General features: G+C 44.0%; 1 protein-coding gene across 1 annotated transcript in view; it reads right to left on the bottom strand.

Annotated features, from left to right (window-relative positions):
• CLIC4 (chloride intracellular channel 4) overlaps window positions 1–12,875 on the bottom strand; it is a 61,917-nt gene that overhangs the window by 26,743 nt on the left and 22,299 nt on the right. The window contains exon 2 of the mRNA XM_077337641.1: window positions 419–528. Coding sequence (XP_077193756.1) covers window positions 419–528 — 110 coding nt within the window. The remainder of the gene's footprint in view (window positions 1–418; window positions 529–12,875) is intronic.

Below are 12,875 nucleotides of genomic sequence, written 5' to 3'. Positions count from 1 at the left end.
GCACAATCTGGGCCTTCCATCATGCCTTAAAGCATCCTTTCCTCTTTTTTCTTGCCCTTTTTTTGGGTAAACTTACAGTCCAATAGAGATCTGGGAAAGAGAATGTGTGCACTCACTACTGTATGCTGTTGTAGTGTGGTCCTAATAATACATCCTATTTTGATGGTCAAATATGGGATCATCCTCACAAAAATTACAGCTAGACAAAACAGGATTTCAGAAGCAACCCACTCATGATGCATTAATATTATGTGTGATTAAATGAACCAAGTCTCATTCATAAAGTGAGATGGATCTCCTGCCAGTAACACTGAGAACTACTGGAATCAAACATCAAAACTCTTTTCTATGGGAAAAGAAATCAGCCCCTTGCACAGCCAGATTCAGAGGAAGAGTGACAAAATTGTGCTTTTCCTACCTTTTCAAGTCCACTGTTGTAACACTGAACACCACACCTTTGAGCCAAAGGATCATGAAGAGCCGCTGAGAAAAGGGGCAGTTTCCTATGCTTTCTCCATCACTGCCAGCCTGTAGAAAAAAAAAGGGGGCGCCATTAGTAAGAGTGGACCATATGTGTAGATCTGTCTTTTAAGCCATCTTCCCAAATGAATTCTCTTAAACCATTCTGCCATAAGTATAAACAAAGGATCGTGAAGAATCATGACTCTAAGTTCTACAAGAGAAGAACCTAAAAACTAACACTCCACTAAAATTATTCTGAGTACTGCCACCTCTGTAAGCAAGATGGTAAAACTCCCCAATTTTCCAAAATATGCAAGTTAATATCCAGAATAAATGAACCACTACTGGTTCAGTGAAGACAGCCCAAGATGACCGTTTAACAATACCAAAAGAAGTTATCCACACAAATTTGAGCCAAGCTTGTACAGCATGTGATGCGAATCAATCTCCTTCCAGCTCTTAGTAATAAAAATTCTGCAAATAACTATTGAACTGCATTCAACATGAAACCAAGAGACATACATACCTACATTTTGGCCATGGGAAGCCATTCACCTTTCAAATGAAAGTTGTTTAGACTAGCGATCCCCAACCTGTGGGCTGCGGATCACATGTGGTCCGTCGACTAATTGGAGGTGGGCCGCAAAGGACACCTTCTCCCCCCCCCCGGCCCTTTACAACACATTTCGGGTGTCACTGTCTCCCATCACTCCCAGATGGGACTATCTTGTTGCAGAGAAACAAGCTCAGGGTTCCCATTGATTTGTCATTGTCATGAGTTAAAATTTCCATGAAAATAAAATGTTCCTTATGTTCATTGTTGTAGCGTGTCTGTATCTTATTTTGAAGGGATGTTTAAACATTACCATAGCGATCAGAGAGCGTTAGGGCAGTGGTTGAGAGTAGAGGAGTAAACTACCCCCCCCCACCGGGCCTCAGTAAAATTGTCAAGCGTTGAGTGGTCCCTGGTGATACAAAAAGGTTGGGGACCACTGGTTTAAACTGTGTAGTAGTCACTGTACTCCCTCATATGGCTAGTTCTAATCCTGGAAGCAAGGTACAGCTTCATCATGCAATACAGTGACATAGTGGGGCAGGGGAGCTTCAACCATGCATTTACTTGACCCATGGACAAATGATGACATTTTGTATGCATTCTGCTGAACTGCATACAAGGAGCTATATTGTTTAAACCAGCCAGTTGCTACCAGTTGAGAAATTCAAAAGAAACATAAAAGCTGTTCTAGTAACAAATTCAGCAGAAATGGTTAGGGACTGGAAAATTTTCCTATGGCTATAGCCAGGAATTCCCAACAATACCCAAGTTACAAGAGCATACGGTTAGAAGAAATGGAAAAATTTAATCCAAACCCTTCATGCATTTCAGACAGATGAACACTCCTCAATAAACTACCAACTGTAAAACAGCCCCCCGTCAAGACTACTCAGCATTGTGTAGCGAGTAGTTTTGGACCAATTCAAATTCCTATTTCACAAAGCACTGATTACCTGATCTTTGGCTAGCTATGTTCTCAGACTAACCAACCTGAGAAGCTTTTCCAATGATACTTCTGCTTGGGTGGGGAAGCACCTTAAAATCTGTCCTTTTCTTGGATGGGAGGTGAGGTAAAACTGAAAACACATCATTGCAGCTTTCAAATCACAAAGCAAGCATAAACCAGCTGTTTCACACCTGGCACATTTGTGCAAAAAACACAACAATTCAATAGAACACATCAATAATGCTGACCTGACTTTCCTGAAGAACTGAGTCAAGCCTAACAGGGCAAAAAGTTTTAAAACTTTCTATAAAGCCCTCTTTTTGGTATTTTTGGACAGACACACATTAGTAACTTCTAGGCAACATTGGCCACTGAGACTGAATCCCAACTCAAGCAGAAACACTTTAGTAAAATGACCAACCACATCAAACACACCTGTGCCACACTGCGAACACCTTTCTCAAGAGCATCCTTCCTGCAATTGCCATTTTAACATTTTCCCTTTGAAATAATTATGTTCATGCCAAAATATCAGTATTACTGTAGGTCACCAAAATATTATGCCAGGCTTTCTTATTATGCCAAAATATTATGCCAGGTGAAGCTACTATCATCCTACCAGGCCCCGGAACACCTAGCCACAGTGACCATGCAACAGTTACCTCCAGGCTAGACTACTGTAACTCACTCTACGCAGGCCTTCCCTTATTCCTGACCCGAAAGCTATACTTGGTCCAGAATGCAGTTGCATAGGTCCTATCAAGGAGCCCTTGGAGAGCGCACATACCACCAGTTCTCCAACAGCTGCACTGGCTGCCAATTGAATTCTGGCTCAGGTTTAAAGCACTGGTTTGGATCTTCAAGGCCTTACACAGTCTGGGACCTATGTACCAGAGGGAGAGCATCTCTGAATATATTCCCCAGAGAGCTTTGTTCAGTGAATACCAACTTGCTGACAGTCCACGGCCACAAAGAGATATGCTTGGCTTTGGCCAGGGCCTTTTTGGCCCTGGCCCCAGCCTGGCTACTGGTTGAAGTGCAAGCCTTTATGGAGCTTCCCAAGTTCTCAAGGGCTTTCAAGAAGGCACTCTTCCACCAAGCATTTGGTTATGGCCAAGGACCACCATCATCATCAATGTTGGGCCCCTAGACAGACCCCCCCCATCTCACTCCTCCATTTTGCCTGTCCAACCGCAATCTATCTCACATTCAGACACAGAGGGTAAGAGCAAGGTACATAAATTGTTTTAATGTGTTTTTAAATCTGAAAAAAAGAAGTTTTAGCCTGATGCTAAATTCTGCAGGCTCATCCAACCAGATCTAGAAAGGGTTTTCCAGAATCTGGACATAAGAAAAGATGAAGAGACACTGACAGGACCAGGTTCCTAAAAGTAATCAACTGGCACAATGATTCATATGAGAGCAGGAAGTCTTAAATGCTCAGGATCCCTTGGCCATCTAGAGCTCCAGAAGTAAGGACTAGGATTCTGAAATTGGCCAGAAGTCAATATGCAGCTCTTCCAACACAAGCAAGATGATGTTCTATATCATTTGAGTCACTTGTCACTGCATTTTATGCTTATCTGTTTAGAAGGTCTAGAAAGCCATGTGGTTATCCAAAGACACTAAGTTTCTCAGGAAGTACCTTGCCCTTCCTGATTCAGGACAGAAAAAAGAGGCTACACCCACTCCCAAAGGGAAAATACAACTTGAGCCACAGTAAATAGCCTGAATTTGCAACATGTTGACAAATGTTTAATTATCAGGAGCAAATTTGTGCAAACGAAGAACATCTTTATCTAGATGATGTTAAGAGCTGAAGCCATAAGTAAAATTATTAAAACCAAGAAGCCTAAATGTTGAAATTTAACATGTAGAATACAAGCTATATATGGCATCCTAAGGAGATGTGAAACTTACATAATTTTTTTCCCGACAAGCAGCTTCTCGGCCATTATTTGGAAGATGCTTGTTGGGGAAAAAGCACATTCCACATAATAGCTGAGGTGGCGACCGGTTAGGGCCAGCACTGAGCCCCACCCTCTGCACTGTCACCACCATCCGTCTTCCGAGGCCGTCCCCACTTTCCTGACGGTGGCACCGGCCTCGGAAGATGAGCAGCAGCGACAAAGCACCAAGCGGGGCCCTGCACTGGACCTCAATGCTCTGCCGCCGCCTCCACTGGCCATATTCTGATGCCAGTCCTGCTCTCCTGAGATGGGACTAGCCTTGGAAGATGGGTGGTAGTGGCACAGCCACTGCCTGGGCCTCTTGGGTTGGTGCAGCTGATGCCTTGGCCTCCTCCACTGCCTGCCTCCCTGCCTCTTCTGGCACAACCCCTGTGACGGGGCTATGGACATCGCATCCATAGCCATTTCCATTTCAGGGGGTGCACCAGAAGATGTGTTTCATGTCAAAAAGATCACCTTTGATGTTATTTACTAAACTACTTCCTCCAGTCACCGATGAACTGGTAATCAATGACCACTCATCTGTCTGGCAAATTGAAGGTCTACTCACTATGGATGCTTGGGTATGAAAATCTCTTATCACAATTATGTAACAACTAGAAATCAAGCCTGCTGAATGCTAAATACAGTGGGCACAAGCATCGTTACTGGGCGCCCCCCCCCGGTATGGCGACGCCCCAGCCCCCTCCCCTCTGGGACCCCAGGTGTGGCACGGGGAAAGGAGCAGGATCCCTGCTCCTTTCCCACCCGGGAATCCTCATTTGCTGCCCTCCTCCCAGTCCAGGCCCCGGCTTCCCGGCTGGGAAAGGAGCAGGGCTGCCACATCATCCCTACTCCCTTCCCAGCTGGCAAACCCCGTTTTCCGCCCCCTCCCACCCCAGGCCCCGGCTTCCCGGCTGGGAAACGAGCAGGGCCACCGCATCTGATGCAGCTTCCCTGCTCCTTTCCCCACTGGGAAGGCTCGCTCGGCGGCACCCTGCCGCCCCTACCTTGGAAGTAGATTCTTGTAATGTTGGCAGGCGGCAGCAGGCAGATGAGTTAGTGGCCTGGGCGGGCAGTCTGGGGCTCAGAGGGCTTCGTGCCTCCCTATTGCCCCCCCTGATTGTTAGTCCTGGGCCAAGATCCAATGGGCTCTTTTCCTCATCCTGGACTGGGCCCACCCCAACCCCCCTTACTGCTTTTATTTATACCGCTCCCGGAGTAGTTTACAGATAAGGCTCCATTAAAACTTTGTGATTCTGATCCTGCTCCCTAATAGCTCCATGAATCTCAAACACGAGGTATAGCTGGTTGAGATCCCTAAATAAACATTTACTGCAGACCCAGATTCAAAGAGAGAGAGTTTGACTGTTCTAGGAAAGAATGGTGAAAAAAACTATTTTACCCCTAATTGTTTGCAGATGTAAACCATTCAAGAACATTTCTGGAATTCAACATTAGTTAAGCAGGCTAGTTTTGAGTAGCAAACTTCCAAGGCAGTTTTGTCCTAAACAAATGGCAGCTTTACAGAATACAAACCCAGATAATCAGTTGTCAGTTTAACAGACAAGGCACTGTCTAAATATGTAGAATAGGCTTTCTCAACTAGGATTTTTTATGATGGCCCTGGAGGGCATGGGAAGAGGAGGGGCCTTGAGTGAGCATGCACACAGCTAGGCTTCCTAACTATATTCTGCACCATCATGCCACTTCTGGGGTTTCTCAAAGCCTGAAGAATGTTTCGGGGGTTTCTCAATGGTAAAAAAAAGTTGATAAAGGCTGATATAAAAATTCAATCTCTCATCAAAACTGTATCTTGGATAAAAACATAATCCAGACCCAGTTCTAGATAGAAGGCTTCCCTTCAAAAAGAAAAATCATTGCATGTCTATGCTGTCTTTTCCATTATTATTCCTCAGTGTCCCAAAATATTCTGATCACATGCAGCAAAAAGAACATCATAGGAATGTCAAGAAGATTCATTCCTCAAAAGGGTTTTGTTAAGCAACTGAATGCATTCAAGAGCCATTTTTAAAATTTGATGCTGGAATACCAAAATCTGGGCAAATACCACAAACTACACTGTCAGGATGGCAGCAGTGCTAGGAATAAGAGAGGGAGGGAAGACAGACTTTAGAGTAGGAATAAAGTGTTAATATAAAGTGTGGGGATTTGGCAACTCAGGGGACAACCCGTTGAGTAAGTTCTGCCAGACTTCAAAGTCCTCTAAATAGTTGAACTGCATGTCACGTAAATTTGGTTACAATAAAAACAGGATCTTCACGGGTTTACAAAGACTTTCATGAGCAATTCTATGGGGAAAAAATTAAGTCAAACGCCCAAGAGAACTTTTTGTTTTACAGACTAATAACCCAATTTTCTAAAGTGCTCTATGTCTAAAAAGTAACATTTGTGCTGCTAGCAGTGCATTTTAACAGTGATTTCCTTATTTTGTATCTCAATATGGCAATAAGACCAGGCAGAAATACAAAACAAAAGACCAAGACAGACTTCCTGAAGTGAACATCTCAAATGTGGGATTCCTGCCATTCCCATACATTGCTTGACTTCATCCACCAGACTGAGCTATGTGGATGTTCTTCTAGCAACCCAGAAGCTACGTAAAATTATTACCATGTAAGAAGCACCTTAATGACATTTAAAACTGAACTACTAACAGGGAAAACCAAGAGCTGTAGGTATTTTTTAGAGGAATTAACATATGGTGGATAGCAGACTGAATCACAGAATCACAAAATCATAGAATTGGAAGGGGCCTTACAGGCCATCTAGTCCAACCCCCTGCTCAACGCAGGATCAGCCCAAAGCATCCTAAAGCATCCTGGGTTTGGATATGGAACTAAAGTTCCTGTTCTTGCCTACTCATGAAGTCCAAGATGGGGGTGGCAGAATACTTGCTTTCTGTGCATAAGGTCCCAGGAACAATCTCCTTAATAGAGAAGCCACCAGGGGTTCATAGTAGCAGTTGATAAGAAAGGTTCTTTCACCCAGCACAAATTATGAGTCCTAAATCTAGCCAGATGCTCTGCTCAGGTCATCATAAAATTCCCCCCCAGGAAAACCAACAAATCCCTGCAGCAATACAAATCTTTAATGCAAAGGTGATATTACAACCTCTATATGCAGTACTTATATGAATACATGTTTATTCTCCTGATACAGAATGTATTCAAGGCTGGTTCCTTCGCTGACTTGTAGGATTACCGAATTATGTTTCCTATATTTTACCATATGCTCAGAAATAAAAAGTTACTGGAAGCCAGAGCTTGATCTATCAACATCAAATTCTGGCTACAGATTCACTTGTTAAGTAGAGAAACCAGCCCTTTTAAAAGATCTACATGAAGATCCTTACTGGGCACTTCAATCTGAATGGACAATTAACATCAGGGAGAAAACTGCCCAGATAGGTATTAATTAAGACTCACTGCTTCCCTCGAGTGAGATCTACATTCTAAAAACAATTAAGGGCTAAACTATCATGCGTTCCAATGTAAAAGGTAAAGGTAAAGGTATCCCCTGTGCAAGCACCGAGTCATGTCTGACCCTTGGGGTGACGCCCTCTAGCGTTTTCATGGCAGACTCAATACGGGGTGGTTTGCCAGTGCCTTCCCCAGTCATGACCGTTTACCCCCCAGCAGCAAGCTGGGTACTCATTTTACCGACCTCGGAAGGATGGAAGGCTGAGTCAACCTTGAGCCGGCTGCTGGGATCGAACTCCCAACCTCATGAGCAAAGCTTTCAGGCGGCTGCCTTACCACTCTGCGCCACAAGAGGCTCTTCCAATGTAAACTCCCACTAATTTCACCTTCTTGCTTACCTCAATATTTTGGAATTCCACCAAACTTTTGATGGAGTCATTTAGACAATCCTAAACTTAGGAAAGCTTGCATGCAAGCAAGAACTAATTCTTTGCCCTCAGCAATTTTATGCGGCAGATTCCAGGAAGTACTTACTCAGAAAGATTATGCAGATGAGGCGTGGGCTGCACTGACTCCCTGTTGCATATACTTTTGGATCACCATCTTTATAATAATTTCCAAGAAAACCTTATAAAAACGATAGTCTCAACATTCTGTTTAAATAACCAGAAACTAATTTACAAACTACTAGTTGATCAAGACTTCAAGGTCACAGAAAAGGTGGCAATTTTTTTGGTGATGGTATTCAAACAATGGGAATCCAGACTGATAAAGTACAACTACGCTGATAAGCTTTGGGACTGTTCATAATATTAGGGCTGTATTCATTAATATTTAATTTTAACCACTGAACTGATTGATTGATTATTGGAAAGATCTTTCTGTTCCTAAGGACTCAGAGAACTGCTCTGAGTCAAAGCAGACAATATGAGTTAGGTGGGCCAATGGTTTGACTCGGTATTATAAAAGTGTGCCATCAAGTCAAAACCAACTTATGATGACCCCATGTAATTCAACCTCATAGAATTTTCAAGAAGCAAGATGAGCAGAGCTGATTTGCCGTTGCCTTCCTCGGCATAACAGGCCCCCAAGTCTTCTTCGTGGTTTCACAGAATCACAGAATCATAGAGTTGGAAGGGGCCATATAGGCCATCTAGTCCAACCCCCTGCTCAACGCAGGATCATCCCAAAGCATCCTAAAGCATCCAAGAAAAGTGTGTATCCAAACTTTGCTTGAAGACTGCCAGTGAGGGGGAGCTCACCACCTCCTTAGGCAGCCTATTCCACTGCTGAACTACTCTGACTGTGAATTTTTCCCCCCTGATATCTAGCCTATATCGTTGTACTTGTAGTTTAAACCCATTACTCCATGTCCTTTGCAGCCAACGGAAACAGCATCCTGCCCTCCTCCAAGTGACAACCTTTCAAATACTTAAAGAGGGCTATCATGTCCCCTCTCAACCTCATTTTCTCCAAGCTGAACATTTCCAAGTCCCTCAACTTATCTTCATAGGGCTTGGTCCCTTGGCCCCAGATCATCCTCGTTGCTCTCCTCTGTACCCTTTCAATTTTATCTACATTCTTCTTGAAGTGAGGCCTCCAGAATTGTACACAGTACTCCAGGTATGGTCTGACCAGTGCCATATACAATGGGACTATGAAATCTTGTGATTTTGATGTGATGCCCCTGTTGATACAGCCCAAAATAGCATTTGCCTTTTTTACCGTTGCATCACACTGCCTGCTCATGTTTAATTTACAATCCACAAGTACCCCAAGGTCTCGTTCACACACAGTGTTATCTAGAAGCGTATCCCCCATCCAGTAGGCATGCTTTTCATTTTTCTGACCCAGATGCAGAACTTTACACTTATCTTTATTAAATTGCATCTTGTTCTCCTTTGCCCATTTTTCCATGGTGTTCAGATCTCGTTGAACTCTGTTTCTATCTTTTGGAGTATTTGCCAGTCCTCCCAATTTGGTGTCATCCGCAAACTTGATGAGTAGTCCCTCCACCCCCTCATCTAGATCATTAACAAATATGTTAAAAAGTACAGGACCGAGCCCTGAGCCCTGAGGTACCCCACTAATTACCTCCCTCCAGTCTGATGAAAAGAGCCTCTTGTGGCGCAGAGTGGTAAGGCAGCCGTCTGAAAGCTTTGCCCATGAGGCTGGGAGTTCAATCCCAGCAGCCGGCTCAAGGTTGACTCAGCCTTCCATCCTTCCGAGGTCGGTAAAATGAGTACCCAGCTTGCTGGGGGGTGAACGGTAATGACTGGGGAAGGCACTGGCAAACCATCCCGTATTGAGTCTGCCAAGAAAACGCTGGAGTGCGTCACCCCAAGGGTCAGACATGACTCGGTGTTTGCACAGGGGATACCTTTACCTTTACCTTTAAGTCTGATGAAACACCATTGACAACAACACTTTGAGTGCGGTTCTCTAACCAATTCCCTATCCACCTAACTATCTGAAAATCCAGATTGCAGTCCTTCAATTTATCCATCAGAACATCATGGGGAGCCTTGTCAAAAGCTTTACTAAAATCCAAGTAAACGACATCAACCGAATTTCCACGATCCAGCAAACCTGTTACTTGGTCAAAAAGGAAACCAGGATGGTCTGACAGGACCTGTTGGAGACAAATCCATGCTGACTTCCTTGGATCACCAAATTGTCCTCCAGATGTTTGCAGATCACTCCCTTTAATATCTGCTCCATTATCTTCCCCACAACAGAGGTCAGACTCACTGGTCTGTAGTTTCCCGGGTCTTTCTTGATCCAGGTACCACAATCCTACTTCATTTCAGAGTTCTGATAATATCAGGATAGCTTGGGCTATTTAGACTGCTCCCAGTTGGTACAAGAAAGCAATATAATTGCTGGAAAATATAACGCTTAAGAATGGAAAGCTGGAGAAAGCAGGATCCCAGCCAGTATGATTAGGATATTAAGCAATATAGCCAAAGGGAGGTATAGGATAGCCCAACAACAGAAATATGGGGTTCACTTACAGACCAACCACAGTTCAACATAAAACAGAAATGTAAGATAAGCTATGGGAAGTTGTAATCCTGTGTGAAGCTGCAAGGCACAAGAATCTACGAAGTCTCTTGAATTCCTGGCTTCTTCAGTGAGAAGAAACAAAACAAAAGTCTTTAGGAAATTCAGGAAGTTGAACACATTTTCCTTATTAGGTTCTCCTTAATGATCAGAGTTTATAGGGTCAAAATATTTAGCATTTTCAATAAGCCAGGGAGGGAGTGCCAAGACATCTGACAAAAGGGTGTAGGAAAATATTTCTGAAGTGCTGATAGTCTCACTCGCATGTTAAAGCAGATAGCAGACTTGCACAGATAAAGAATTAACATTAAACAGCTGGCTGATCAAAACACAGACCAGTCAAGCTAGTCACAGATAATAAATTCCTGCATAAAGAGGCATAACTTCCATGTTTAGGGCATCTATGCTAATTCAGTCCATCAAATCAAAACCTCACCATCTTTTCATTAGGACAGCATTCTTCAAGCAATTCTTGAAAGTTTTCCATTGTATCTGCTAAAGTAGGGGTAGTCAAACTACAGCCCTCCAGATGTCCATGGACTACAATTCCCATGAGCCCCTGCCAGCATTAGTCATTTGATGGCAGGGGCTCATGGGAATTGTAGTCCATGGACATCTGGAGGGCCGCAGTTTGACTACCCCTGTGACCCTTCTGCTGATCCTGCCCAGAGCCACAGGTATATTTTTGAAAGACTCTGCATAAAACAGTCAACACCACAAATTGCTTTTTTGGCTTGTTTTTATCCTTATAATTCAATGAAAAGGCCTTAATTTTATTTCTTCTCTATGGTTTCCTCAAAAGAGTAGGAAAACTCTTCTCCTGTGGGAGTTTCTGGCTACAGATTGCAGCCCAGTTTTAAAACTGTTTAATTAGAAATGCAACAATATGGCAGACACACTACACATCTAGTGCCTAAGGGGGAAGGGTCATGGCTCAGTGGCAGGGCACCCGATTGGCATACAGAAAGTTCCAGGTTCAATCCTCAGCAGCTCTAGTTTACTAGAGCAATGTGAAAGACCTTGACCTGAGACTCTTTAGAGCTGATGCCACTCTGACTGACCCTGATAAAACAATGATATGATTCAGTATAAGGCAGCTTCATTTAGGCCTGAAACAAAACTGCAAGCATTGTTTGACTCCTGTTAACAGAAGTCACTTACCTCTGATTACAAACAATTATTTCTGCAGGATGCTGCTGCAATGGTGGAAGAGCCTTGCTGCAAAGGAAACAACCTATCAATCTAATTGCCACTGCATCCTCTAGTCCAACATAAATCAGTCAGCCTCTGAATTCCAGCAACAAGAGGCAACATCAGGGAAAAGCCTTGGCCTCTATGTCCTATTGGCCTTCCAGAGTAACTGGTCAGCAACTGTGTAAAACAAGATACTGGACTGCAATCTAGCAGGGATGCTCTTATCTGCTTAAGTGCCCTTAACACCCACTCAGGGCGGCTGTCCCGCCCCTGAGTGCCTCCTCCTACAACTGGCTTGCCTGTCTGTCCAGTGGCCAGCCAATCGCTTTCCATCCCCCACCCATGACCACCCCCTCCTCCTTTCACTTCCCTCTGAGGCTCAGAGGCTGCAGATCCCTGCTGCATGAGAACTGCCCCTGCCAGTGAGTTCCCTGCCTGGGGGCCTCCATCCTGCAGCCTTTCCAGGTTCTGGGGGGAGGGAGAGGCCATCCACGGAGCTCTTCCACCACCACCCAATCTGGCCCCCGTTGTATTCCTGAATGCAACGGGCTTTGTCCCTAAGTGTTCTTATACAGAAGGGATCCAACTTGACCAGAAACTGCTACTAAATTTTACCCTAAAGCTTTTCTGCTCAGAACTGATCACTGCTTCCAGTTCACTCATACCCTGCATACTCTTTGGACTCAATTGACCCCAACAAGCCTGACTGGTAAGGCTGTTAGTTAAAGAGGGATCACCAGGACCTTAGGCCAGCACGTTACACCAAGCATCCAAGAGAAACTGTTTCCATCTCACTTCTTCCCTGTGCGCAAGTAGTTAAGGAATCCATCCACAAAACATTTAAAAGGGCAAGAGTGAAGAGTTCATGACGGATGAGGTCACTATTGCTAAAATGCTCTTTAAAAACCCTTCTCTGCAGAAATACACAAGGCTGAAGGTCACAAGGCCCAGCCTTTGCAGAAGAACAGCAGAGTCAACTTGAATGCTGGAGAAATCGCATGCCAAGTTTTAGCTTCTACAGATCCATCTTATTCCTGAGTTATTCCCTTGTCTTCCCTGGGTTCCAAATCTAAAATGAGAACTCCCAGTACCAAAAGCAGCAGCTAATTCAGTCATATTCTGAAGCTTAGGTCAAACGTATTGCTTGGCAAAAACAATGAGCATTATCAGGATAAAATTAGACTTTTCACATGCAGATTTGTGCACCATTGCCATTTTTTTCTCTGCAGGGATGAATAAGATCCAAGAGATGCCAAAGGGAA

This window comes from Paroedura picta, chromosome 5 (assembly GCF_049243985.1).
Source record: "Paroedura picta isolate Pp20150507F chromosome 5, Ppicta_v3.0, whole genome shotgun sequence".
In the NCBI taxonomy this organism is placed as follows: domain Eukaryota; kingdom Metazoa; phylum Chordata; class Lepidosauria; order Squamata; family Gekkonidae; genus Paroedura; species Paroedura picta.
The sequence above is the reverse complement of the archived record's forward strand: the minus strand, read 5'-3'. Positions and strand labels throughout refer to the sequence as shown.